General features: G+C 34.7%; 2 protein-coding genes across 3 annotated transcripts; both read left to right on the top strand.

Annotated features, from left to right (window-relative positions):
• The first annotated feature begins 430 nt into the window (after positions 1-430).
• LOC134708132 (uncharacterized) lies at positions 431-11,157 on the top strand. The gene is made up of 2 exons (XM_063568440.1): positions 431-5,896; positions 7,979-11,157. Exons 1-2 carry the CDS (start codon positions 1,492-1,494, stop codon positions 7,990-7,992), a joined length of 4,419 nt encoding a protein of 1,472 aa, XP_063424510.1. The 5' UTR covers positions 431-1,491; the 3' UTR covers positions 7,993-11,157.
• A 5,679-nt stretch (positions 11,158-16,836) lies between these two features.
• Positions 16,837-19,835, top strand: LOC134708131 (5-hydroxytryptamine receptor 4-like). 2 transcript variants are annotated; one of them, XM_063568438.1, is made up of 2 exons: positions 16,837-16,972; positions 18,600-19,835. In XM_063568438.1, exon 2 carries the CDS (start codon positions 18,600-18,602, stop codon positions 19,635-19,637), a length of 1,038 nt encoding a protein of 345 aa, XP_063424508.1. In that variant the 5' UTR covers positions 16,837-16,972; the 3' UTR covers positions 19,638-19,835. The 2 variants fall into 2 exon arrangements, with proteins under 2 accessions (XP_063424508.1, XP_063424509.1); XM_063568439.1 differs by lacking the exon at positions 16,837-16,972 and adding an exon at positions 17,899-17,968.
• The last annotated feature ends 5,415 nt before the right edge of the window (positions 19,836-25,250 follow it).

The raw sequence follows: 25,250 nt of genomic DNA, 5'->3' as shown, positions 1-25,250 counted from the left end.
AGGATGAATCCGTAGATGGCACAACCGAAATACGAATATTGACTGAATTCTATTGAAGATCGGATAACTTGAACTCTTTTGTTTATGAGAGATCTTAAATGGTTATTTCTAATCGATGAAAAACCGAAGGACACAACCGAAATACGAATCTTGACTGAATACTGTTGACTTCGGATAACTTGAATTATTTAGTTTCACAAGAGAGATGTCCGATAAACTTTGTCAACGAAAAACAAAGGATGAATCAGAAGAAGGCACAAACTAAATACGAAATTTTAATACTGACAACATGAATGAATTGTTTATGCATATCCGATTCTTCGCACGTGTTATGCATGTGAGGTGCACCTATAGATAACAAAGGAACTAGAATAGAAGTGACAAGTACTGAAATACTTTTTCATTAACATATGAGTCATAAATATAAGTTATGCGAAACATTAACATTTCGATAGGGTAACAGGGCGACACTGGCATAAAACTATTCTGTTTGATAGCGGATATACATATTTTCAAATCACTAAAATAAAAAAAATACAAATGATACTTCAAGAAAATATATATACATGCAACTGATTTAAGCTTTTAAGTTCGTGAGGATTAACACAAGAAGCATATACAGAGAGAAATGGAACTTGAATAGGTATCTTCTATATTTCGAATTTCGATACTAGCAAGTGCGCATAATTATTTAATTTCGTGTCCTTGCAACTGCAAGTAATATACGGACAATTAACTGATACCGCCTCCTCCTAACTGCAATTATGGATAGTTGATCAAATTACAATCAACTGCGACTTCTCTTCATTTTCGGACACCCTGTGGTCAAATTAACATGTGGCAGTTCACATTTGTAGCTGGAAAATACTGACCGTTTTTGTGAAGAGGAAATATTATATAGACAATCATATTGATTAGAGGAATTGGACTATGCAGCCACCAGACGTAAGAATTGACTGTTAATTGGATACCGCTAATGTTATTATAGTGTCAAAAGACATTAAATGAAATTACGGTTAGGTCAGTGAGGTGACAAATTGACCAATATAAACAAATTACTGTAATTGTATACAAAACGTCAATATTTCTATACAGAATGTTTATGTGTTAATATATAATTACACGGGAGATTTAAAGTCCAAAAATACTCGACATGCGACACGCCCAATGATCCGTAGAAGATTACGCCACATGACTGCAGTACACCTTTATGATTGGTCATTTATTGATTTAGGAATTTCACCGTGAGCTAAATTTGTCGTCTATACAGTTGTGTGGGATTTACCTGTGTGTTTTTGTTTACCTGTAAAAAGTAAAAATGGCGACACATCAAAATTAACCTTCAGATTTATGAATTATGCTCAAAACATGGATTATGTATGAATGTGAAAAATAATGGAATAACTTTTAATGGATTTTCGTTTATGAAAGGTATAGTAAACAATACACCTGTTCGACATAACCGGTAACTTCAGGTAGCCGTTATCATCTATGGAAGGCTCTGGATCGCTTCCTGACGGGGCATTTGAAAGATTTGTTACCTCAGCCCTCGCAGCTATAATAACTATCGTGTTTTCCTGGCGACTTCTAGCAGAAGGTCAGGAACTAACTGACGGAGACACCCGCCCAAGATTCCCCAGAGCTATAGAAGGGGTACGACCGCCCAATATTGACGATAAAGAAAAACAAGAAACTGCCGAAATACCCATTGATGAAAATATAACTTCAGTACAAAACAGCGAATTGAACTGTTCTCAAAAATATGCTTCTCTAGATAGTGAACCAAAGAAAGATGACGACGAAACTCCCACATGGGGAGACTATAGCTGGGAGGAGGATATGTATGATACAGTCCACACCCGACGGAATGTTAAAGATTTTACATTAAAAAGAACTTCAGACTCTTCGTCATCTGACGAAATGGATCCCGATATTCAGTTAAGTCCGATACCCGCATCCCACGAAATGTTAGAAAAATTGTATATGAATCAAGAATACCAAAGTATAGTCGATGACGGACAAACCGAAAGTAGTAGTAGTTCCGACGAAGATGAAATGATTGAAGGGATTTACGAGCCACCTAATATAGAAGAGGATATGTTTTATTCCGGTGGGGGTTTAGAACCTATTATGGAAGAGGATTCGGACGATTTTAGTGACGACGAAAACGATGATATTGTTGAAAATGTAAACATAACATTTAAAGTTCCTACCGACAATGAGCCCGAAGGAACAAGTCAAGATCTTGTCAAACATCAAAGTGATAAAAATCTAACTTGTACTAGTGACATATTGTGTCAAGCTGATTTAACAGACGATCATCAAACTTTACTAGATAATTACATAGATGAATGTTTCGATCAGTGTGACGAGGAAAACGTCGACGGTTATGATTCGGATAAAAGTTCCGACAGTACTGACAGTTTGCCACCATCGCCGATAATTCGAACTCGTGCAATTGATGAGGAATATGCAAATTTATCCGATGAATCTTGTAGTAGTGGGTCTGTTATTACGGTTGTAAGCGTAAAATCTTATTCGAGAGACACCCCTGAAATTCAAGTGGTCGAGGAATCAAACAAGCCGACGTCTTTCATTTATACCGACAACGAATCGAATATATCCGACAATCTAAATGGAAAAGATATTATTGCTTTTATTCACGGAAGTGATGAAAAACCAACAAACAATTACGATCTTAACAAAACGCCGGAAAATGATGTATTGGAAAAAGAAATTGAAAATTCGAAAACGCCAACAAATTTAAATTACGAGGATTTTATAAAAGACATAAAAGCAGTGAGCGAAACTAACATTGAAAACGATCATGAGACACATTCGGATGAGGGAAATAATGAAACAGACGCAATCATTTCAGAACAAATACCAAATCATGTTGTTGAAGAATTAATTTGTCAAACTACATTTGCAAATCAAAAAACAGAACTGCACATTTCTGATAACAGTCAGTTTGATGAAGTACCAGACAAACAATTCGAAGATAGATTCGGTGATGACGTCGGACCCCGTGAATACAATCCATACGAAGATGATTTCGCCGAATTTGACTACTGTGATTCTGATGACGATTCATTTTATCTTGTTGTTGGTGAATCAAACAATTTGCCTGATTTCGCGACATTCAACAAAGCAGATAACGGTAACTTGCGTAATTTCGATACTTTTGAAAATCTTGACTCTATTGGATTAGCTTCTCCTTCACTTCAAAGTCCCTGTGAATCTGGCTTATCAGATGACGGAAGATTCATATTTACACGTACAGAAGAAATAGGCACCGAATTCAGATCGCGAGTATTCGTGAAAGAAAGAGAACCTGGGCCGATTACTAGTAACATTACGTCACATGATGTAGAGGCGAATATTAAAGAAGTGCAAGTTGTAGATTCTGAAGTTGAAAACAAAAACTCTTATAACGAAAGCAAATTACGAATTCACGAAGACTTTACTGACGGAGATCCTATAATTTCAGATTTAGAGAATATTGAACTCTTCATAGACGAGAATGATTTTAAGGAAAATTGCAGCTTAGATCAAAATGAACAGAAACTTATTGATTCTAAAGAGGATTTACAAACAAATGAAACTGTACCTTCTGATTCAAGTTCTGACATTAATAATTCACCGCCTCATTTACTGAATGAAGCCTGTGGAATCGATTTATCAATAAATTTGGGTCTCAAATCAAATAACGTTTCATTACAGAACGAGGAAAAAGATATAAACGGAAATAGTAGAACGGAAAGTGAACAAAAGATAACCAAGGTTAACAAAAACGAAATCTCTGAGTTAATGGCTGTAAGTCAGTGTACAGTAACTAACACTACACCAGAACTAAACGTCATAGTTAATGGTTTAGCAATTAATAAATTAGAAAATGACAAATTGCAAGAAAAAGAGGAATTTGAAAAATCGTTAGAGCCTTGTATAGATATTTTATCCAGAGCACACGATTCAGGGATTGATTTAGACTCGGAACAAAGTAAATCTAACAGCACAGAAGATTGTAACAAAAGTCCTCAACAAAATAGCAAACTTCAAATTTTTGACCTTTTACATTCAGTTAAAGGACAAATTGATAGATCATCGGCTGCTAAACCGTCATTTTTCAAAGGAGGAACCAAAGCTAGAATTCAACAACAAAAGCAACGTAGCAAATCGTATGTGTCTGTTTTACAGCAACCAATGTCTCCAGAAGATACCCGAAGCGTAGCGGTTGTGCTTCCGGAAAAAGCGTTAAAATTGCCGAGGTCAAGACAGCAAATTATTGCTTCTAGGCAGAAATTTCTAAGTGAACAGAATCTGTTTTCCGATAAAATGCAAGAACAATTTCAGCAACATAAAACTTCATTTGAGGAAGTTGCACAACGGAAACCGCGATACGTAAGAAGGGGAAATAGCCTGCCAAGGTCTTCAAGAACTCATAAAAGCTATGACAAACTAGACTTTAACTCATTAAATTCTTCTAGGAGTTCTGTAGAAAAACCGGATATTTGTGCGTTACATGAAAATTGCATGTTCACTCCCCAAAAACATCAAGAAATTATGGATCGAACACTCTCTATTGATAATTTAGAAACAAGTTTAATGCGCTATGGATCTGTTACTTCTCTCGTTGAAACTGATATTGATTCAGGTGAAACAACTGAATATCAAATTTTTACTGATTTTGAAAATGATTTTGAATTTCAGTTCCCATTGCAGAGAACAGCAAGCATGAGTGAGATAGGATCATTATCAAAGGCAAAGACCAAGAAAGAAATTAAAAGTCGTTTTAGTGATCGTAATGTTCCGAAATCAAAAAGTTTATGTACTTTAGAAACTAATATTGACGATGATAACGATGAAGCCCCGCGTCCGGGAACACTTGGACGCGTTCCGTCAGTACACGAATTACGAGTAACAAAATCTTTGCAGAAGCTTAATATACCCGATTGGTATAAAAAGTCAAGCGTCTCAAGAAGCGGAAGTACATGGAGTTTGTATAGTTCACCGCGCAAAGATTCGATTTCGTCATCATCATATGCATACCCGCCTAGTATTACCTCTTCACCCTGCCCGTCAGTAAGCTTTGTTTCAAATTCTGTCGTGATCAGAACTCGCGTTACGCCTTCAAGCGCTAAATTATTTCGAGCGCCAAAATTACAAACCACTCCAGAAAAATCGCCAACACCGATAAGTGTTCAACTGCCAAGTGATAAACTGAGACAAAAAGACAAGGCTAAGGAACTCATGCCAATACCGATTGTGCCTTTTTCTAAACTGCGTCTTATGTTTGAGGAAAGTTCACGAAAAAGATTGCCCACAGCGCTAGCAAGTTCGCCAACTAGTCCGTCGTCTCCAACATCCATTACTGCAAAAAGTATCGAGTCTGCGACAACTCCTATATCTCCGACAACTCCTATATCTCCTACATCTGTCACTCCGATAACTTCGCAAATAAAATCTACAGCAGCGCCGGAAACATCAGCTACGAAACCAATTATTCCCGCGAAACCAATACTGAAGAAGACGACAGAAAATAAAAATGTCGGACGTGTCGAACCCGAACTACGCCAAACAGCACCAGTAAGTGTTCAGTCGATGTCGACGTCACCTCGCAGTGGACGACGCGTGCAGACAACTTTCAATGGAACTGTCGGACAAGCTGAGGTACGTAAACCGAAAGAAACGACTTTTGAAGGTGACAAACCAGTCCAAGTCGTAAGACCGGAAATACAAGATCAAAAAGTAACCCCTCAAATATCAAATACGGCAGAAAATCAAACTGAGCATAATTCAAAATCTGGCAGGTATAGTAGTCTGTCGAAGAGCCTAAAATCAGCATTTCGACGACCTCAGAAACCCTCAACTGTAGAGTCTGGTGGAAGCAAAGTCGGTAAGACCTTTAAAATCTAATATTATTAACCCACGACTACCATCATAACATGTCTGCATGGTGTAATATTGGTAATACTAACACTGTGGATAACATATATATAGCATGCCAACATATAAAGGTTCAGTCTCACGGTGGTCAAAAATATTTTTAAACATCAAGTATTTTGTCAAATCTTAGGAATATGGAAAAAAGTGTTTTTTTATGACCTTAAAACGAATCGAGGACTTAATCGCCAACATTTATAAAAAAAAAAAGAAGCTAAAGATAAGGGTATTTTTGCCTGCGACAATGCATGTAAATTATACAACATTATAACTTAATTATTTTTAACCTTCTTTTTTGTTATTTCTCTCGTCTTATTGTTGTCAGACGAAAATCGGATAACTCTTGAACTTTTTTCATTCTATTCCATGTGTTCGTAACTTTTGGCATTATTAAGAACTACATTGTAAATAGTCTAAAGTGAAACATTTTGTAAATGGATCTGTGCTAGGGTAATTACATTAGATTAATCATGTTAATAGAGAAATCCATTTCTTTTTAAAGAGATCGAAATTGATACTTCTAAACACGGGAGGCCATTTGAAAATATATTTTTATAGATTAAAAAGTCAAAGATACTGATGATTTTCCAGGTGACTGATGTCGTTTAAAGTTTTAAGTTTGATGCGTCACAGTAATTCTGTTTTCAAGATCAGGATAAAAAAAAGTTACATTTTTACAAAAAATTATACACAATCTTCAACAATGGGCCATTATACTGTACAACTATAAAGAATTAAAGATAAATGTTCTTAAGTTACAGAAATAACTATAACTGAACTTTAAATGGGATAACTATGTTTAATATGTTTGTACTAAAAGACTAATGTGCCAATGTAAACTGTATGAAGAAAAGCCGAAATCAATGATATGAAGACATTGACATGTACTTTTATTAAAACGAGATTGCCAAACCTATACCTTCATTCATGCTATTTTTATATCTCAAATATATCAATTATAAGTGACGTCTGAAAAATATCATCACTTATTCTAAATATCAGATTTAAGTTTTAAAAGACGTAACCGCGCATGACACTTTTCATAAATGTTCAAGTTAAATTTTAATAAGGAGTGTTAAACTGCATGGATTGATTGTTGATAACTATACGTCCAGTGACAAATATTTCATAATGTTTTGGACGATTACTGCACGCATGCATGGATGCATACTAACAAATGTTAATAATTGTTAATTATGTCTCCCCTAACCTACATGTTGTTTTTAATTCGTTTATTAATAGACTTGAATATGATCCACTACATGTTCTCACAACCGAATTCACATGAAAATAAACGCGTCAAATATGTCAAAACAAACACTTGCATTTGAAAGCAACCGAATGGATCCTGAAGGGAGTCTGTTTGGCTATGTGGATTGTATACATACATACCAATATATATGCTAAAACAATGCAACGTGTATTGAGTGGCCATGTTCCTATCATCGACTGAAAAAAAACAATAAAATTACTCCAGGGATTCCTGGTGGCGACCGAACATCCAATAATCTTTTCCTATAGTGACAGTCGATACTTTGCTCATCTCAAGAAAACTATGAACTATATGCAACGGGGCGTTCAGCAAAGTAAAACTCCTTCCTTAAGTTAATCAGTCAGAAAAATGTGTATTGGCAAAAACACAGTCGATATGTGTTATATCGATACTCTTGGTCAAAGAAGAATTTATTTGGTATTTTAAAAAGTAGGATAGTCGAAGGAAAAACTTGACAGAGAAAAAAAAAAAACTCTAAATTTTTTTAGATATTTTACATACACGTTTGACGACTGCAATCTAGCTGCAATAGATAAACAGAATACTAGGAATATATAGATATTTGTCCCTGTTATCATGTAATATTATATATTGTCATAAATGTATATGCACTATGCCCCTTGAGGGTACCTCTTATGGAAATAAAAGATATTCTATTCTAATTCTATTCTATTCTAATATTCTATTCTATTCTGTAATGTTATTATTAAAAGAATTATAAGTTTTCGCCTAAATTGTAATACATTTTGTTATTTTTTTTAGAAACCACAGTATAGCAGGAGTTTTGATGATGCTGTAAGTGAAATAGTGAAAGAATGTCCCATTTACACCGTTAGTTCTCAACATTCCGATATGGTAGGAAACCTGCTTACAGTGGACACGCCCAATACACATTGTCATAAAACATTTACTGGAATACACAATGAAAGAGAAAGTTTACATAAGAAATGTAAATCCTTAGAGGATGTAATAGATGGATTATTAGCCATAGAGAAGAGGTCTAGCTCCTCGGGCGATATATTATCGAGACGGAATAGTGTTCCGTATTCACGAGAACTGGACTATGATATAGAAATATACAAGAAACATAATACATTTAACTCTCATCACGAAATTAAACGATTGGTCATTTATAATGATAATTTAAACACTGCCGGACAAACAGTATTTTGTGAAAACTGCCGGGAAGCTACTTATCTTCAAAATGCTAAGGACTATTTCATAACTTGTCATTTTTGTTCATCATACTACTGTAGCCGTTTTTGTCGAGCGGAGGACTGGCATATTCACAAGATTTCATGTATATACGGAAGGATATCAGATTTGTGTAAGCGAGTGATTAAATATTGTAACAAAAATCCAGATATGCAGTTTCACCTCTCTCAAATAGCGCGAATAGGATTTTCAGAAAATGGAAAAGGTTGTGTAAAATTGACGTTCCGTGAAAGTTGGTCAGCTGAAAGTTTTTGTAGTTTTGGACATCCAAACATACAAGACCAACCGACTTATGTCACTCAAAAGTGTTTTAGAGACGATGAACATATTAGTCAGTCTTTCGCAGAAATGAATACAGCCGTGGAAAACTATAACCCTAATCTAAAGTATATCTTACTTGTTTCAGTTTCTAATCCTACACAAAGTTCGTTTAATAAAAGGGGAAATTATTCCTCCTTTCAAAGATGTGCCAAATTGAGACTTTGTGGACCAACTTATTTTTATCCCAAGCTGGGAACGGATATGCATTCTGTTTTAATCTTACATTTTGTAACGGAAGTCAATGCATATTCATCTGAAAGTCAAATGGATGATAGACATGCACGTGAGACATGCTTCATAAACATTCAAAGAATATTGCGCGAGAGAGGGGTCATTTTACGTCATGGTTATCCAAAAATTTATAGAAAACTGATTGATTTTGTTGCAGACGGCAAACATTTTTCTCCTATAACATTTTATCCTTTTGATACAAAGAAGAAAAAACATTATTTATGTATTATAATACCGGAAACAGATCCTGAAATAGAGTGGGTTCCTGATCAATATTTATGCAGTGAAAATGGTGTGATGGAAATGTTATACGAAGATTTTATTTATAATAGACATGATACTTAGAAAGTTATATTCATTCAACTGTTACCTCCTTGTTGAGTATACTTATTATAGTGCCAATATACATTTTGTAAAAGGTGCAATTTTTTCCACAATACAGAACTGTATGTTTAATTTTATTTGTCTTCTTGAATATTAGGGATGAAATTTTAACTTTATTTTTAACGTATTTTCCTAAATTGACACAAATATATACATAGACTCCTAAATATTAAAATGTGTCCAGTAACAGTTTTGATTGTTAACATTTTTAATATGAACAAAATCCTTAAAAATAAAAACATTTTTTTTAATCCAGATTATTAAATAATAATAAATTCTCAAGGAAAGGGAGAATCCACAGTTAGGTAGAGTAATCCCCCTCACCCCGAAAAATGACAGAGAGAATTTGCGACCAATATTATAAAAATATAAGATAAAATATTACCAGCATCATAATCTCTTATATATATATTTTATTTGGATCATCATCTCATATAAACTCATGTTTGAAAATAAATGAGTCAAATTTTCTTCTCAGCCATTTTGTGCTGCAGTGTCGTCCATTTTTCTTCTCAGCCATTTTGTGCTGCAGTGTCGTCCATTTTACAGCTTTTCTTGTTGTCTTCCCTTAAGTGCAATCAAGATGCCACCTTATAAAGCATTAGGATTTTATGAAATTTACATTGAACTTAGTCTGTTCTTGTACATTGTTAATTATTTGATAAAAACGTGAAAAAGAATTTGTTTTTAAATTGTGGAAACTAATTATTTTTCTACATATAACATGTTTAGTTGGTATAAACGTTGGTTAATTTATACATGTATTTCAAATATTACTTCCATGGTTATACGACGATTCTCCTTTACATGACCATAATTTTGTTAAAGAGGACAAATTATTACATTTATGATATGGACATGGTCCTTGTATACTTTAACCATGTTATCTATTACAAACCATAACATTGTAAGTTGTAACATATGCTTTTGATATAGATTTTAAACTTTGGCAAGGGCGTACGTATATCTGGGATAACTTATTGTGTTCAATAAGAATGTCTTGTTTATTAATAATGTTTCAAGAATCAATAAGGCCCTTCATCGAGTTTTTAATACCATATCATTTTTAAGGCTTAATATTGCTTCAACTTTATTACTTATTTTCCAAAATATTGTTCGTAACAGGGATTTTATAACAAAGCTTCAAATTAAGATGTTTATTACCACGAAAAACCACACGAAGGAGTATTTAATAGACTTTATATATATTTTTAGTCTGTGTTCTCACAGCAAGAGTTGCTTGTTTGTTATTACTAGAGCGGGGCCTTATCATAAGTGAAATGTACTTTGTTATAAATACAAGGGACAAGATATATAAATATAAATAAGTAAAACTGGAGGGGGCAACTAGTTAATCAAAATCAATTATTCTCTTATTCTGTATAATTATTTCTGTCAAAAATATATTTATAGAATCTGTCTGATTTAATCTGACAATTGTTTTTTGCTTCTGTTTGAATAAATCTGATATATAATGTATATACTGAATATGATAAAAAAAAAATCGGATAATTAATGCTGCACAGTGTTCAATTTTTTTAAATTTCAGGTAAAACTTGTTTGTGTTTTGTACTTTTTTCAAATATATTGTGCTTGTGTTGTTAAAAAATCTCTTTCAAAGAGACACCTACGTTAGTATTATTACCCCTTAAATATGCAAGGTCAGCATTTTGCTCAGTTGTGAAAGAAAATAGGCTAAATGGTATATTTGTATCATGTATGTATATATTTCAAGTAAACAATATTTATTTTCTGTAAATGAATACATTTTATATGTTCCATTGTTTAAAGAGAAATACCGTAAAATTGATCATATTCGAAATAAATTGTTACATACATACATAAACTGTTGTTTACACATCCCATGGGCCAACATAATAACGATGTTTGAAAACTTTGGTCTATCCTCGTATCGCTGTCTGTCCAAACACATGCATGTACTTTACCTTCCATGTAACGTCTAAGATTATCAACCTTTGACTCAGTGAGACAGCAACCCAAGTAGAAAAAAACAAGAAATGCATCTGAATTTCTTCAGAGAAAACATAATCTTCATCAAAAGAAAGTGGTATGCATGCATGTGGTTTGGAGTATGCATAAGTTGTCTTTGGGAATAGAACTTTAAAGTTAACCCTGCCAATTATAACTTATGTGCTCTGGTAATACATGATCAATATAGAAGAAGATTACTAAGCATTTTATTCCAAGGAAAGGCACCAAATGGCGTAAACTTTTGACATACCAATAACATCAATAATTTGAAAAAAACAAATAACAAATAACATTGCTTAAAAGTAAAACCAAGCTCACGAGAAATGATATTTTGATATTTTGATGCAGAGTGAAACATCGGTGTTGTGTTCAAATATGATTTTAAGTTATGTCATCACCACCATTAGCCTTGCATAAAACTTTACAATTGGTAGATAAGAAATTTTAGAAATGCATTACATTTTATGGACGAAACCACATGGTAAACAGATATGCCGGCGTTCAATCACAATGCAACTAGCGGAGCAGACAAGCGTCCAGTCTCTATAACTAGCGGACCGAGTAAGCGTCAAGTCTGTGTTACTAGCGGACCAGGTAATAGGCGTACAGTCTGTGTATGTAGCAAATGGAACAGGTAATAGGCGTACAGTCTGTATATGTAGCAGATGGAACAGGTAATAGGCGTACAGTCTGTGCATGTAGCAAATGGAACAGGTAATAGGCGTACAGTCTGTGTATGAAGCAAATGGAACAGGTAATAGGCGTAGTCTGTATATGTAGCAGATGGAACAGGTATTAGGCGTACAGTTTGTGTATGTAGCAAATGGAACAGGTAATAGGCGTACAGTCTGTGTATGTAGCAAATGGAACAGGTAATAGGCGTACAGTCTGTATATGTAGCAGATGGAACAGGTAATAGGCGTACAGTCTGTATATGTAGCAGATCGAACAGTTAATAGGCGTACAGTCTGCATGTGTAGCAGATGGAACAGGTAATAGGCGTACAGTCTGTGTATGTAGCAGATGGAACAGGTAATAGGCGTACAGTCTGTATATGTAGCAGATCGAACAGGTAATAGGCGTACAGTCTGCATGTGTAGCAGATGGAACAGGTAATAGGCGTACAGTCTGTATATGTAGCAGTTGGAACAGGTAATAGGCGTACAGTCTGTGTATGTAGCAAATGGAACAGGTAATATGCGTACAGTCTGTGTATGTAGCAAATGGAACAGGTAATATGCGTACAGTCTGTATATGTAGCAGATGGAACAGGTAATAGGCGTACAGTCTGTGTATGTAGCAAATGGAACAGGTAATAGGCGTAGTCTGTATATGTAGCAGATGGAACAGGTTATATGCGTAGTCTGTGTATGTAGCAAATGGAACAGGTAATATGCGTACAGTCTGTATATGTAGCAAATGGAACAGGTTATAGGCGTACAGTCTGTGTATGTAGCAAATGGAACAGGTAATAGGCGTACAGTCTGTATATGTAGCAGATGGAACAGGTAATAGGCGTACAGTCTGTGTATGTAGCAAATGGAACAGGTAATAGGCGTACAGTCTGTATATGTAGCAGATGGAACAGGTAATAGGCGTACAGTCTGTGTATGTAGCAAATGGAACAGGTAATAGGCGTACAGTCTGTATATGTAGCAGATGGAACAGGTAATAGGCGAACAGTCTGTGTATGTAGCAAATGGAACAGGTAATAGGCGTACAGTCTGTATATGTAGCAGATGGAACAGGTAAGTGTTCAGTTTCTGTTTAACAGAGCAGGTAAGAACCGTACAATATCTTTGTAGCAAACTGATCAGGTTCTTGGTAAAAGCGGGCAGCAGGATATCGCTCAGTCTCAATTAGCGGTCTAGTGGATCAAGTACGCGTTCAGTCTCTTTTTTAACTATCAGAGCAAGTAAAAAGCGTTCAATCTAGAGTATCAGGTGGCCTTACAGTCTTCTTGTTACTATCAAAGAAGGTAAGCGTTCAGTCTCTATAGCTAGAAGGGCAGGTCAATGTTAATTTCTGTTTAACTAGCGGAGCAGCTAAATAGCGTTCAGTCAGTGTAACTAGATGGGCAGATAAGAATTGAGTCTCAATTTCAGTTCTGGCGGAGTAGATGGGCATTCAGTATTTGTGTAACTAGCGGATCACATATATATGCAGGAGTTCAGTATCTGTATTAGTATATATCATTCAGGATCATTGCAACTAGCGGAGCAGTTAATGCTGACTTGTACGGAACACATCAGTTTATCCACAGTTAATGTTGACTTGTTCGGAACACATAAGTTTATCCACAGTTAATGTTGACTTGTACGGAACACATCAGTTTATCACAAGGAAGCTATTAAACCAAGAGTTCCAAATGGTGAAGTTGAAATCATCCCTTCGTAAATTTTACGGACGCCATCACGAGTTGGTTGACCGTTATGGAATAACCGTTTCACAAATGATATCGGATATGTTCCTTACGTCGTAACTACAATCCCATTCCCTTTCATGAATTTGACCTACCGAATTAGACTATTTACCGGATTTGTAATCACATAAGCAACACGACGGGTGCCGCATGTGGAGCAGGATCTGCTTACCCTTCCGGAGCACCTGAGATCACCCCTAGTTTTTGGTGGGGTTCGTGTTGTTTATTCTTTAGTTTTCTATGTTGTGTCATGTGTACTATTGTTTTTCTGTTTGTCTTTTTCATTTTTAGCCATGGCGTTGTCAGTTTGTTTTAGATTTACGAGTTTGACTGTCCCTTTGGTGTCTTTCGTCCCTCTTTTATCCACAGTTAATGTTGACTTGTACGGAACACATTAGTTACTAGTATCCACATTTAATGCGGACTTGTACGGAACACATAAGTTTATTCACAGTTAATGTTGACTCTTACGGAACACATCAGTTTATTCACAGTTAATGTTGACTTGTACGGAACACATCAGTTTATCCACAGTTAATGTTGACTTGTACGGAACACATCAGTTTATCCACAGTTAATGCGGACTTTTACAGAACACATCAGTTTATTCACGGTTAATGTTGACTTGTACGGAAAACATCAGTTTATTCACAGTTAATGTTGACTTGTACGGAACACATCAGTCTATCCACAGTAAATGCAGACTTTTACAGAACACATCAGTTTATTCACGGTTAATGCTGACTTGTACGGAACACATCAGTTTATCCACAGTTTTCGTGTTGTTCAATCTTTAATTTTCTTCGAAATGTTTTGTGAACATATAGTATACTGTCATTGTTTTTATTTCGGTTGTGGTGTCTGTTATACATCTTTCTATCTGCAACCTATGATCTCGGTCAGATAACCCCCTTTGTATCATCTACTCACGTTCAGACACTTCATAATAGTGAATAAAAAAATATATGACAATCTTGGACTGCACAATGTTTGCATGAAATTTGCATTTCGATGTACATTTGCAAAATTAGTTACCGGTTATAGGTCACTTTGACCTATTTGCACGTATATATTTCGATGTACATTTGCAAAATGAGTTACCGGTAATAGGTCACTTTGACCTAATTACATGTATACTACGCTTTTGTTAGTAGGTTCTGACATCTAAAACATGGTAAATGAAAGTTAAAAGAAGCAAACAAAATTACAATTTTCTTCTTAATTACGACTTGTTTTATTTTAAAAACACCATTTGCATAAGTTTTCATTTTATCTAGTACATAGTTAAGCAGAACAATTAGATATCAAGTCGACGACATGGTATCTTTCAAGTTGGATGAAGAAAATGCATAACCCTCCATTTTTTGAAAAAAAATACCATGGACGGAAAACATATCAATCTATTAGTTCAGTAATTTTTGTGTCTGCCCTTCCATAATGTAACTCAAGAAAAAATTCCAAAAAATGGGTAACAATTGTATCGAAAAGATGAAATTGAGTGCACCTTTTTATGGTAGGGTGTGTTTGAGTTGAATATTTTGTCTTGATATCTTACACAATAAGAATATTTCATACATCGTCTCGCTTCAGATTCTATCGTTTTTATACATCAAAGCTACAGGTTGACTTTATAACACTAAAATATCACAGTTTTAAAAGATGAAACATATGGGTCCAGTGAAAAACCTATCTAATGAGTCACAAAAATAGAGAAGGTGTGTTCGAATAGCTACTTTTTTTACTGAAAGTACTTGACGACAGTCTTTCAAGTTGGATGATGAAAATGCATATCTTTGAAAAATTATAATTTTTTGTGTGTGATAACTAGGGTTTATAGTCTTCATACACTAAAAAAATCTAGTCTGCCCTTCCACGAAATATTTAATTATATTTTTTTTTAAATGTTTATGAATTTTCGAAAATTCCACCTGACAACCGATCAGACAATAGTTTTAAGTTGAATCAATGCAGACAAGATCATTAGCGGATGCTCACTAGCTAGTAGATACATTTGTCTTTTAAAATACAACTGACATATAAGAATCGTAATGGTGCAATGTGGATAAATTTATCGTTTTCCAAGAGCAAAATTGGTAGCGCGTCCTCCCTACAATGGCTTCCATTTCTACGATTGTGAAAATGAACTGGCGTAATGGGGAGATAATTTTGACAAAGTAGAGTCCTGACTGTTAAAAAGGTATTTTGGATAGGGTTAAAAATTTAGCATTGAGACTTACCATATACGGAAAATTAAATCAGTTGTTGCAAGTAAGGTGCTCTTGAATTGAAAAAAAAAACAACGTGGTACAGTACTCTCAGATAAAACTAACGAATTTATGAGTTTACAAAAAAGTCTTTATTTCCTGGTAAGTAATTTTTAGGGTCACCTTTCTAGTGCAAAAATTTGATCACAATTAATTTGCTTCTGGTGTATTCGTTCGACAGTTAAATCGGTTGTAACCATGGATTTAGATGTAAATTTCTATAGGGTAAAACTCGATCCGGTATTAATTTTAAAAACAATTAAAAAAGTTACATGTATCAGATTTAAAACATATCAATTCACAGAATGTTTAGCAAGACATTGACTTTCAAAGCTTAGACAGACAAGCATTTATATAAAAACATACACAGAATATTGTACGAGGAAAGCTTATTATTTACGTTGAATAGCAGAGGAAATATTCCAAATAGGACAGTCAGGTTCTAGTAGGCCACTTTACGGCTTCAACATTTATCAAAAACATACTACTAGGTCATTTGGTCTTTGGAAGTGAGTTGTCTCATATCGCATCTTCTTATTGTATTGATTTTGAAACGTATTTACAGATCAGCATATATATATATGTCTTAAAAACCATTCACAATAAGAATAAAAAAAAACTTATAATAACAAATAATAATGGTCATAAATTAAGACTAAACTGAAAAACAATTAACATAAAACTTGGCTAATATGTCATAATAAATACATAAGCAAATCATAAAAACACATATACATATATTTTTTCTCAGAAAACTATTGTTAAAAGCGTTAGCATCAACAGCCCCACATACTCCTGCTATCGATTATGGTTTCTGCAGCTGTATTTCAAAAGCGCATGCGTACCTAAATATTTAGAATTGTATTAGCATTATAAAGAAACATGGTATGTGAAGAGTAAAAGACAAAAGAGGAAAAACAAGCAAATGTGAGTAAATTATATTTTTAATACGATAATGGAGAATCATATTTCAATATTGCAGGATAAAGCCTCCTTGGCATTTAGGGAGTCTTATATTTAATACCATACGTCTACACTATCACGCACAATATTTAAGATTGATACTGCAAGTTCCAACCAAAACACATTCGACTTGGAACAGAGCCAATATCATTTTGTAGTTATATTATAAATGAGATATGAGTTGTGTTGTGTTTTCAGGTTATTTTAACAAAAAGAATTCCAAGGCCTATTAATATATATGATTTGATTATCTATAGTAGTGGTCTCGCAGCATTTTGCTACTGTATATGATATGGTTAATATTAATTTGTTATAATTGTGGTACAAGCATTCTTTTTGCATAGACAATCAGTGTCTGTTCATTGCACTAAAGTTTGTATGTGCTATAAATAAAACGAATGACCTGCAATTTGAATAGACGTTATAAATTTAAAAATGTAAATCAGGTCTACTAGAAGAAATATTCTGTAATGCTATTTTTCCCGGGAACACTTATTACCGTATTTGTTTCTAACAGAATAAAGGGTACAGAATATGTGTTCCAGCAGGAACAGATGGTCACATATATTATGGCATTGTTTATGACAAGGTTTCCAGGGGAACTTATGATAGACGGAATACAAATATACGTTGAAACCACCAATTAAGCTCAATTTAGTTTTAATTTCACATTTTTAAAATATAGACAAAATTTTCAAGTTTAGATGTTTCCTACTTTCCACTTTACATGCTAGCCGTTAAATTTTAGTCTTTTCCTGTAAACACCGAATTTATTAACGTGTTGACAGCTGAATTTCAATGTTTTTAACGTGAGGTCATAAGGTCAATAAAAAATATCGTCCTGTCAAAAAACTAATTTCGCGTTTACATGAATTCCCCTTAAGCGACATATCTAAGACATGAAACATTTTATTATAAGGTAGTTTTAATTTACTTACACTGACAAGCGGTTTTGAAAAGGTAGGCTATAATATTTCTTTTTATGTAAAAAACAAGAAAAAGACACAAAGGATACAAAAAAAAACCAACCGGAGACGCGACTGATGCTGCTGGGTTATTGATCAAAGACAGACAACTCTGATGAAATACTGAAAATTAACTAGTATGTTTTATAACCTAGCGGAATAAAACATCCGATCTAGCAATAGTCACACATGACTATATTCAGCTCAATATTCCGTCTACAAATTAAAGATTGGGAGTGCTCAACAATCCCCCTTAAATGCTTGTATGCTAGACAATTGTTTCATTTACAAAAGACTGACTCGCTATTGACGCTCGAAAAAAAAGATAAGACGGCAAAACAGAGTAATGGATTAATATTCAGACAAGCATTACATGGGGATGACCCTTCCAGTTTCGGTATTCATACGAGCAAGGCCTTTCCAAACTTTTTGTATAGTCTACTAAATCATTACACAAACACGCGATAAGCGTACTTTTAAAATCGTTTACATACGTTTACTATACTAGTACTCCATTACATTATTTTCTGTTAAAGATATAACAAGTGTTCTACTACTTAGCATTGTTTTACTATACTTGTCCTACTTCAGATCTCTGTGTTATCTATTTGCTGTTATTGTTTCAGATGCTTCCAATGGAGGGGATTAACTTTGCCATTAACTATACTGAAAGCGATGACTTAACCATAGATGCCTCCCCTGAAATGGGGGACAAAGATACACTGTTGATTATAATGGACTGTTTAGTTAATGTATTTGTTCTACTACTAAATATCTCTCTTGCAGTATTAATTCTCTGTCACTCAAAGATACGACAACAACTATTCTATTGGAGGGTTTTAAATTTGTGTTTGTCTGACCTTATCGTTGGGGTATTAGTACTGCCGTTCGGAATAAGTTACACGCACAACTATGCTTGGCTACATGGTCATGTACTTTGTCAAACGTATGTTATTCTGGATGTTACACATTTTGGATTTTCTTCTTTAGTCATTACAACGATGTGCGCGGACAGATTCTTGTCGAAACTTTTGGAGCTGTATCCGGATAAACTACGGATTATAAAGTTTGTGCAACTGTTTCTGTTCATCATGCCTTGGTTTTTCACATTATGTCTTTTTCTGCCATTACTTTTATCTAGCGTAAAAACAATGGGTGTAGTGTTCCGCCATACTTGTGGCTTTATATTACACGACGATATGCTAGTTCCGACAGCCGTTGTTGCATACTTGATACCAAATTTACTGTTAATCTTAACCACTGTTATCATGTTGATTATCTTCAAAGTAAAACGGCCTGTATGGTATAGACTGGACGAACCAGAGGCTCCTGGGAGTCACATCACTCCACATCTTAGATCCTCCACCATTGCAACATTAATTGTTAGTTGTATTACCATGTTGTTTTGGTTCCCTTATTTGGTCAATATGTTCATAATGGTAACCTGTAGATCTCATCGGTGCTTTCCAGGTTTAGAAGTATTCAAAGCAACATTAATACTGTGTACTCTGACATCACTATTTACACCTTGCCTCTGGTTAAGTGACGATGAGATCAGAACGGCTGCGAAACAGTCCGTTCGGAGGATACGGGCCTTTTGTCTGAAACCATTGGTTGTGCGGGAACAACAGTATAATGAACATATAAACGAAGAAGATTTATAATCATCCAATGATCTTTTGCTCTGACAGTTTATATATCTTAAAATAAGCTTTTAATGTCAATATGTCTATACAGAAAAAGTTGTTTGTCTACTTAACTGATTATGTGTTCAAGCTATGTGCGTAACTGCTTATAAAATGTGAAATGTTACCTATAACTTTATGTTTCAGTTTTACAAAAATAAATCTTTCAGGTTTATAGTTTTAAGTAGTAAATGAAAAAAATAGTACGCTAAACAGTAGGATTGTTACTAAACAGCAATACAATATATTCAAGTACATAAACAATACAACCATGTAACATAGACAAAAAATCTACTGATGGCAATTATATCTGGGGTAATAACATCGCCATCAGACTAAGATATCTCACGTAATACATCCATTGGCCAAAGATATCGTATCATAGCACCTCCATCGGCCAAAAATATCGTATTATAGCATCTCCATCGGACAAAGATATCGTATTATAGCACCTCCATCAAACAAAGATATCGTATTATAGCACCTCTATCGGACAAAGATATCGTATTATAGCTTCTTCATCAAACAAAGATATCGTATTATAGCACCTCCATCGGACAAAGATATCGTCTTATAGCACCTCCATCAAACAAATATATCGTATTATAGCACCTCCATCGGACAAATATATCGTCTCATAGCACCTCCATCAAACAAATATATCGTATTATAGCACTTCCATCAAACAAATATATCGTATTATAGCACATCCATCGGACAAAGATATCGTATTATAGCACCTCCATCAAACAAAGATATCGTATTATAGCAATTTCATCAAACAAAGATATCGAAGTATAGCACCTCCATCGGACAAAGATATCGTATTATAGCACATCCATCGGACAAAGATATCGTATTATAGCACCTCCATCGGACAAAGATATCGTATTATAGCATCTCCATCGGACAAAAATATCGTATTATAGCATCTCCATCGGACAAAAATATCGTATTATAGCATCTCCATCGGACAAAGATATCGTATTATAGCACCTTCATCAAACAAAGATATCGTATTATAGCACCGCCATCGGACAAAGATATCGTCTTATAGCACCTCCATCAAACAAATATATCGTATTATAGCACCTCCATCGGACAAATATATCGTCTTATAGCACCTCCATCAAACAAATATATCGTATTATAGCACTTCCATCAAACAAATATATCATATTATAGCACATCCATCGGACAAAGATATCGTATTATAGCACCTCCATCAAACAAAGATATCGTATGATAGCAACTTCATCAAACAAAGATATCGTAGTATAGCACCTCCATCGGACAAAGATATCGTATTATAGCACATCCATCGGACAAAGATATCGTATTATAGCACCTCCATCGGACAAAGATGTCGTATTATAGCATCTCCATCGGACAAAGATATCGTATTATAGCACCTTCATCAAACAAAGATATCGTAATATAGCACCTCCATCGGACAAAGATATCGTCTTATAGCACCTCCATCAAACAAATATATCGTATTATAGCACCTCCATCGGACAAATATATCGTCTTATAGCACCTCCATCAAACAAATATATCGTATTATAGCACTTCCATCAAACAAATATATCGTATTATAGCACATCCATCGGACAAAGATATCGTATTATAGCACCTCCATCAAACAAAGATATCGTATTATAGCAACTTCATCAAACAAAGATATCGTAGTATAGCACCTCCATCGGACAAAGATATCGTATTATAGCACATCCATCGGACAAAGATATCGTATTATAGCACCTCCATCGGACAAAGATATCGTATTATAGCATCTCCATCGGACAAAGATATCGTATTATAGCCGATTGAGAGTTGTCTCATTGGCACTCACACCACATCTTCCTATATCTAAAGATATCTTAGATTGTAGAATCTCCATCGTACAAAGATATATAATGTGTTAACACCTCCGACAGATTAAAATATATCAGGTGTAAACACTCCATCGTACAGATATCTAAGCTGCTAACACTGCAATCAAACAAATATATTTTATGTGTTAACACCTCATACAGACTAAAATATCTTAGGTGTAAACATTCCAGCGTATATTTATCTTAGCTACTACACACAAATCAGACAAAGATATCCAAGGTATTAATATCTCAAGCAGACAAAGATATATAAGGTGTTTTAAGGTGTTAAGATCTTCATCAAACTAAGGTATCTAAAGTGTTAACATCTCGATTAGACAAAGATGTATAAGGCGTTACAGAGGCGGATTAAGGGGGGGGGGGGCAGGGGGCCCGGCCCCCCTCCTTTTTGGGAAAAAAATTGGTTGGTTATATAGGGAATCACTGAAGCGTGACTGGAGCGGGCCCCCTCTTAGATCAGTCAGTGGGCCCCCACTTATGAAAATTCCTGGATCCGCCACTGCGTTACCACCTCCACCAGACAAAGATATCTTAAAGGTTTATATATCTCCATTGTTAAAAAATATCTAATATGTTAACACCTCCTAAAAAAAATCTAATGTGTTCACTCCACCGAACAGATATATCAGCTGTTAACACCTCAATCGGACAAAGTTGCATAAGGTGTTGAATCTCCAGCAGACAAATATTTTAAGGTGTTGATATCAGACTAAGATATATAAAGTGTTAACATCCCAATCAGACAAAGATATCTAAGATTGTAACATCTCCATCAGACAAATATCTGTAGGTTGTTTACACTCCATTGTTCAGATATCTAAGCTGTGAACACCATTTTCAGACAAAGATGTATATTGTTAACACTTCTATCACTATAAATTGTTAATACTTCTATCAGACAAAGATATCTAAGATTTTGGCATTTCCATCGTGAAAAGATATCTAATGTGTTCACACCTTCGACAGATTAAAATATAACATGTGTAAACACTCCATCGTACAGATATCTAAGCTGTTTTAACACATTAATCAGACAAAGATGTATAAGGTGTTAACACATCAATCAAAGATATCTTTAGTGGTAACATCTACATCGTACAAAGATATCTAACTAAGTAACATTTCCGTCATACATATTATCTAAGGGGTTACCACCGCCATCATATAAATATATATAATAGGGTAAAACCTCAACCAGACAAAGATGTATACAGTGTTAATACTTTCATTAGACAAAGATATCTTAGCATGTAACATATCCATCTTGCAAAGATATCTAAAGTGTTAACACCTCCAACAGACTAAAATATTTAAGGTGTAAACATGTCTATCGTACAGATATCTAAGGGGTTAACACCTCCATCATACAGCTATATATATTATAGTTATTCTAGGTAATTACTCCACAGACAAAGATATGTAAAATTGTTATCACTCCACAGATAAAGTTATTACCGGTTTTATTCATCAGGCGAGTTCTAAGGTAGCAACTCGATCAATCATAAATATTTTAGGTTGAAGCAACTCCATCAGACACAGATATCTTATATCACTTCTTCATCAGACAAAGATATCTAAAGTGGTAACTCCATCATACAAATATATAAGGAGACTACTCCGTCTGGCAAATTATAAGGTGTCAACTCAAACTTACAAACATCTCAATCAGACGAAGACATCTGAGGTAAGACTTCCGTCAAACAAATATAAAAATATATATATATATACGAGTGGGCATGTGTTACCTTTCCACGTCAGTTTTAATCTAGCGGCGAACTACAGTACATGATATATAAGGCATGAAGATGTTATTGTTACAGATCAGCTAAATTATCTACAGTAAAGGATCCTACAAATTAATGTAAGATACAGTCACAGAAAATAATTATATTCATAAGTACGTCTGAGTCAGTGACAACCCTACAACAGATGCATCCATCGGATCGCCATCAATGATAGTGATACATGGTTGTGTACATAATGTATATACAACTCGTCTTAACATCAACCCAACAATGTTAGATCTGTAATTTTGCTTTCGCTCTTAGCAAAAGCTCTTGAAACATGCCAGGCTCCATCCACATGAATTCAACGAAATCACCGGCAGATTACCGTTCCAACTCTTACTAACAGGACTATATTTTGCTCTTGTTGGTGTCCGGCAAGGCGCCTATTCAAAAGGGCAGAACATAATTGTTCTGGTGGAAAAGCCATCCTCTTTAACGATCGACGGTATGTTTTTTTCCAAACATTCATTCTCGCCGAATTGTATTCTTCTAATTAAACGTAAATATGTGATGCACGACGAACGTACCACTGTCGTACTACAGATAATCAATGCTGTGTGAGCATCGTACCAAATTTGGTTTTCGTGAGACAATTGTGCGACTGTATCGCGAGTGTCTTGCGACAGTCGTGAGATTGTCGTACGGCAGTCCTGCAACGATTGTTTTATCAAAATGGTTTATGTTGGTACCCACGACAATGTGTTTATCACATATAACAGTCGCACGACTGTGTTATTACACTCCCAAGAAAGTCATAAAACAAAAACAATCGTATAGAGCAAAAAAGATGCATGTCCGATTTTCGTCCCACGACACACGACAGCGCCACGATGCTAAAAAAATCGTGCGACTGTCGCGCGATTGTCGTACGACGATCGCAAATGACCCGTGATTTAACCAAATTTCATGTCATGGAGCTACATAGATGTGTCGTTGGTGCGTTGTGACCAGGGCTTAAGTTATCTAAAGGAAGAGAATGTCAACATTGAAAGTGAAACAAAGGTAAATCATTTGATTGACAGATTCGATCTACGAAAAAAACATTCCAATACAGGTAAAACGATGACAAACATTTTTTTTAATCTGTAATATGAAATTAAAAAGACCTAGAAAAATTCAACAGCACGTGTTTGCTTATAATCTATTTATATCTATATTTATGTTTACATCGCTTATATGGTCATCGGATGACTATAGAGGTCAACTCGATAAATAATTAGATGGCGTCTAGACTAAAATTTAAACACACTAAATAAAGCGACGTATTTTCATGCATGTGCCTTGTTTATTGTTTTATTTAGACTTTTTATAGTTTGGATAAATGTTTTACATGGTTATAAATCAAATATGAGAATTTGATTAGAATCGGTGAACATGAATTTGACAGCTAGTGCCCCTTTTAAAGACAAACAAGAAACAAAACACTTGATCTGAAAAAGGGGAGATCATATACTAATAGGGGACCAAACATCGTATATTATAGAAAAACAATTAGCAGTCATACCACGAAAAAAATGAAATGCCGAATACTGTTTATTCATTTATTTTCGTGGGTACCAATTTTCGTTGATTCAGTAAAATTGCATGTTCGTGGATATCTAACTTGTGGTTTTACCGAGCTCTGCGTACTATTCAATATAAGATACGTCTTTCGTTGAATACTTAATTTTGTGGTTCACTTAAACCCACGAAATTCACGAAAATTGGTATCCAACGAATAATAATGAATCCACAGTATATAAAAACTATGCCACTAAACATTCCGTTTACTCGTTATTTGTTCTATATAGTAAATGTCTCATTTTATATAAGGAACCAAACCAAATATCGGGGGTAAAACGGAAGGGTCATCCACTAGTGACACCAACAGCGCTATTGCTGTTAAATATATATTGATAAGTCAATGC

This window comes from Mytilus trossulus, chromosome 2, assembly GCF_036588685.1.
Source record: "Mytilus trossulus isolate FHL-02 chromosome 2, PNRI_Mtr1.1.1.hap1, whole genome shotgun sequence".
Lineage (NCBI taxonomy): Eukaryota > Metazoa > Mollusca > Bivalvia > Mytilida > Mytilidae > Mytilus > Mytilus trossulus.
The sequence above is the reverse complement of the archived record's forward strand: the minus strand, read 5'-3'. Positions and strand labels throughout refer to the sequence as shown.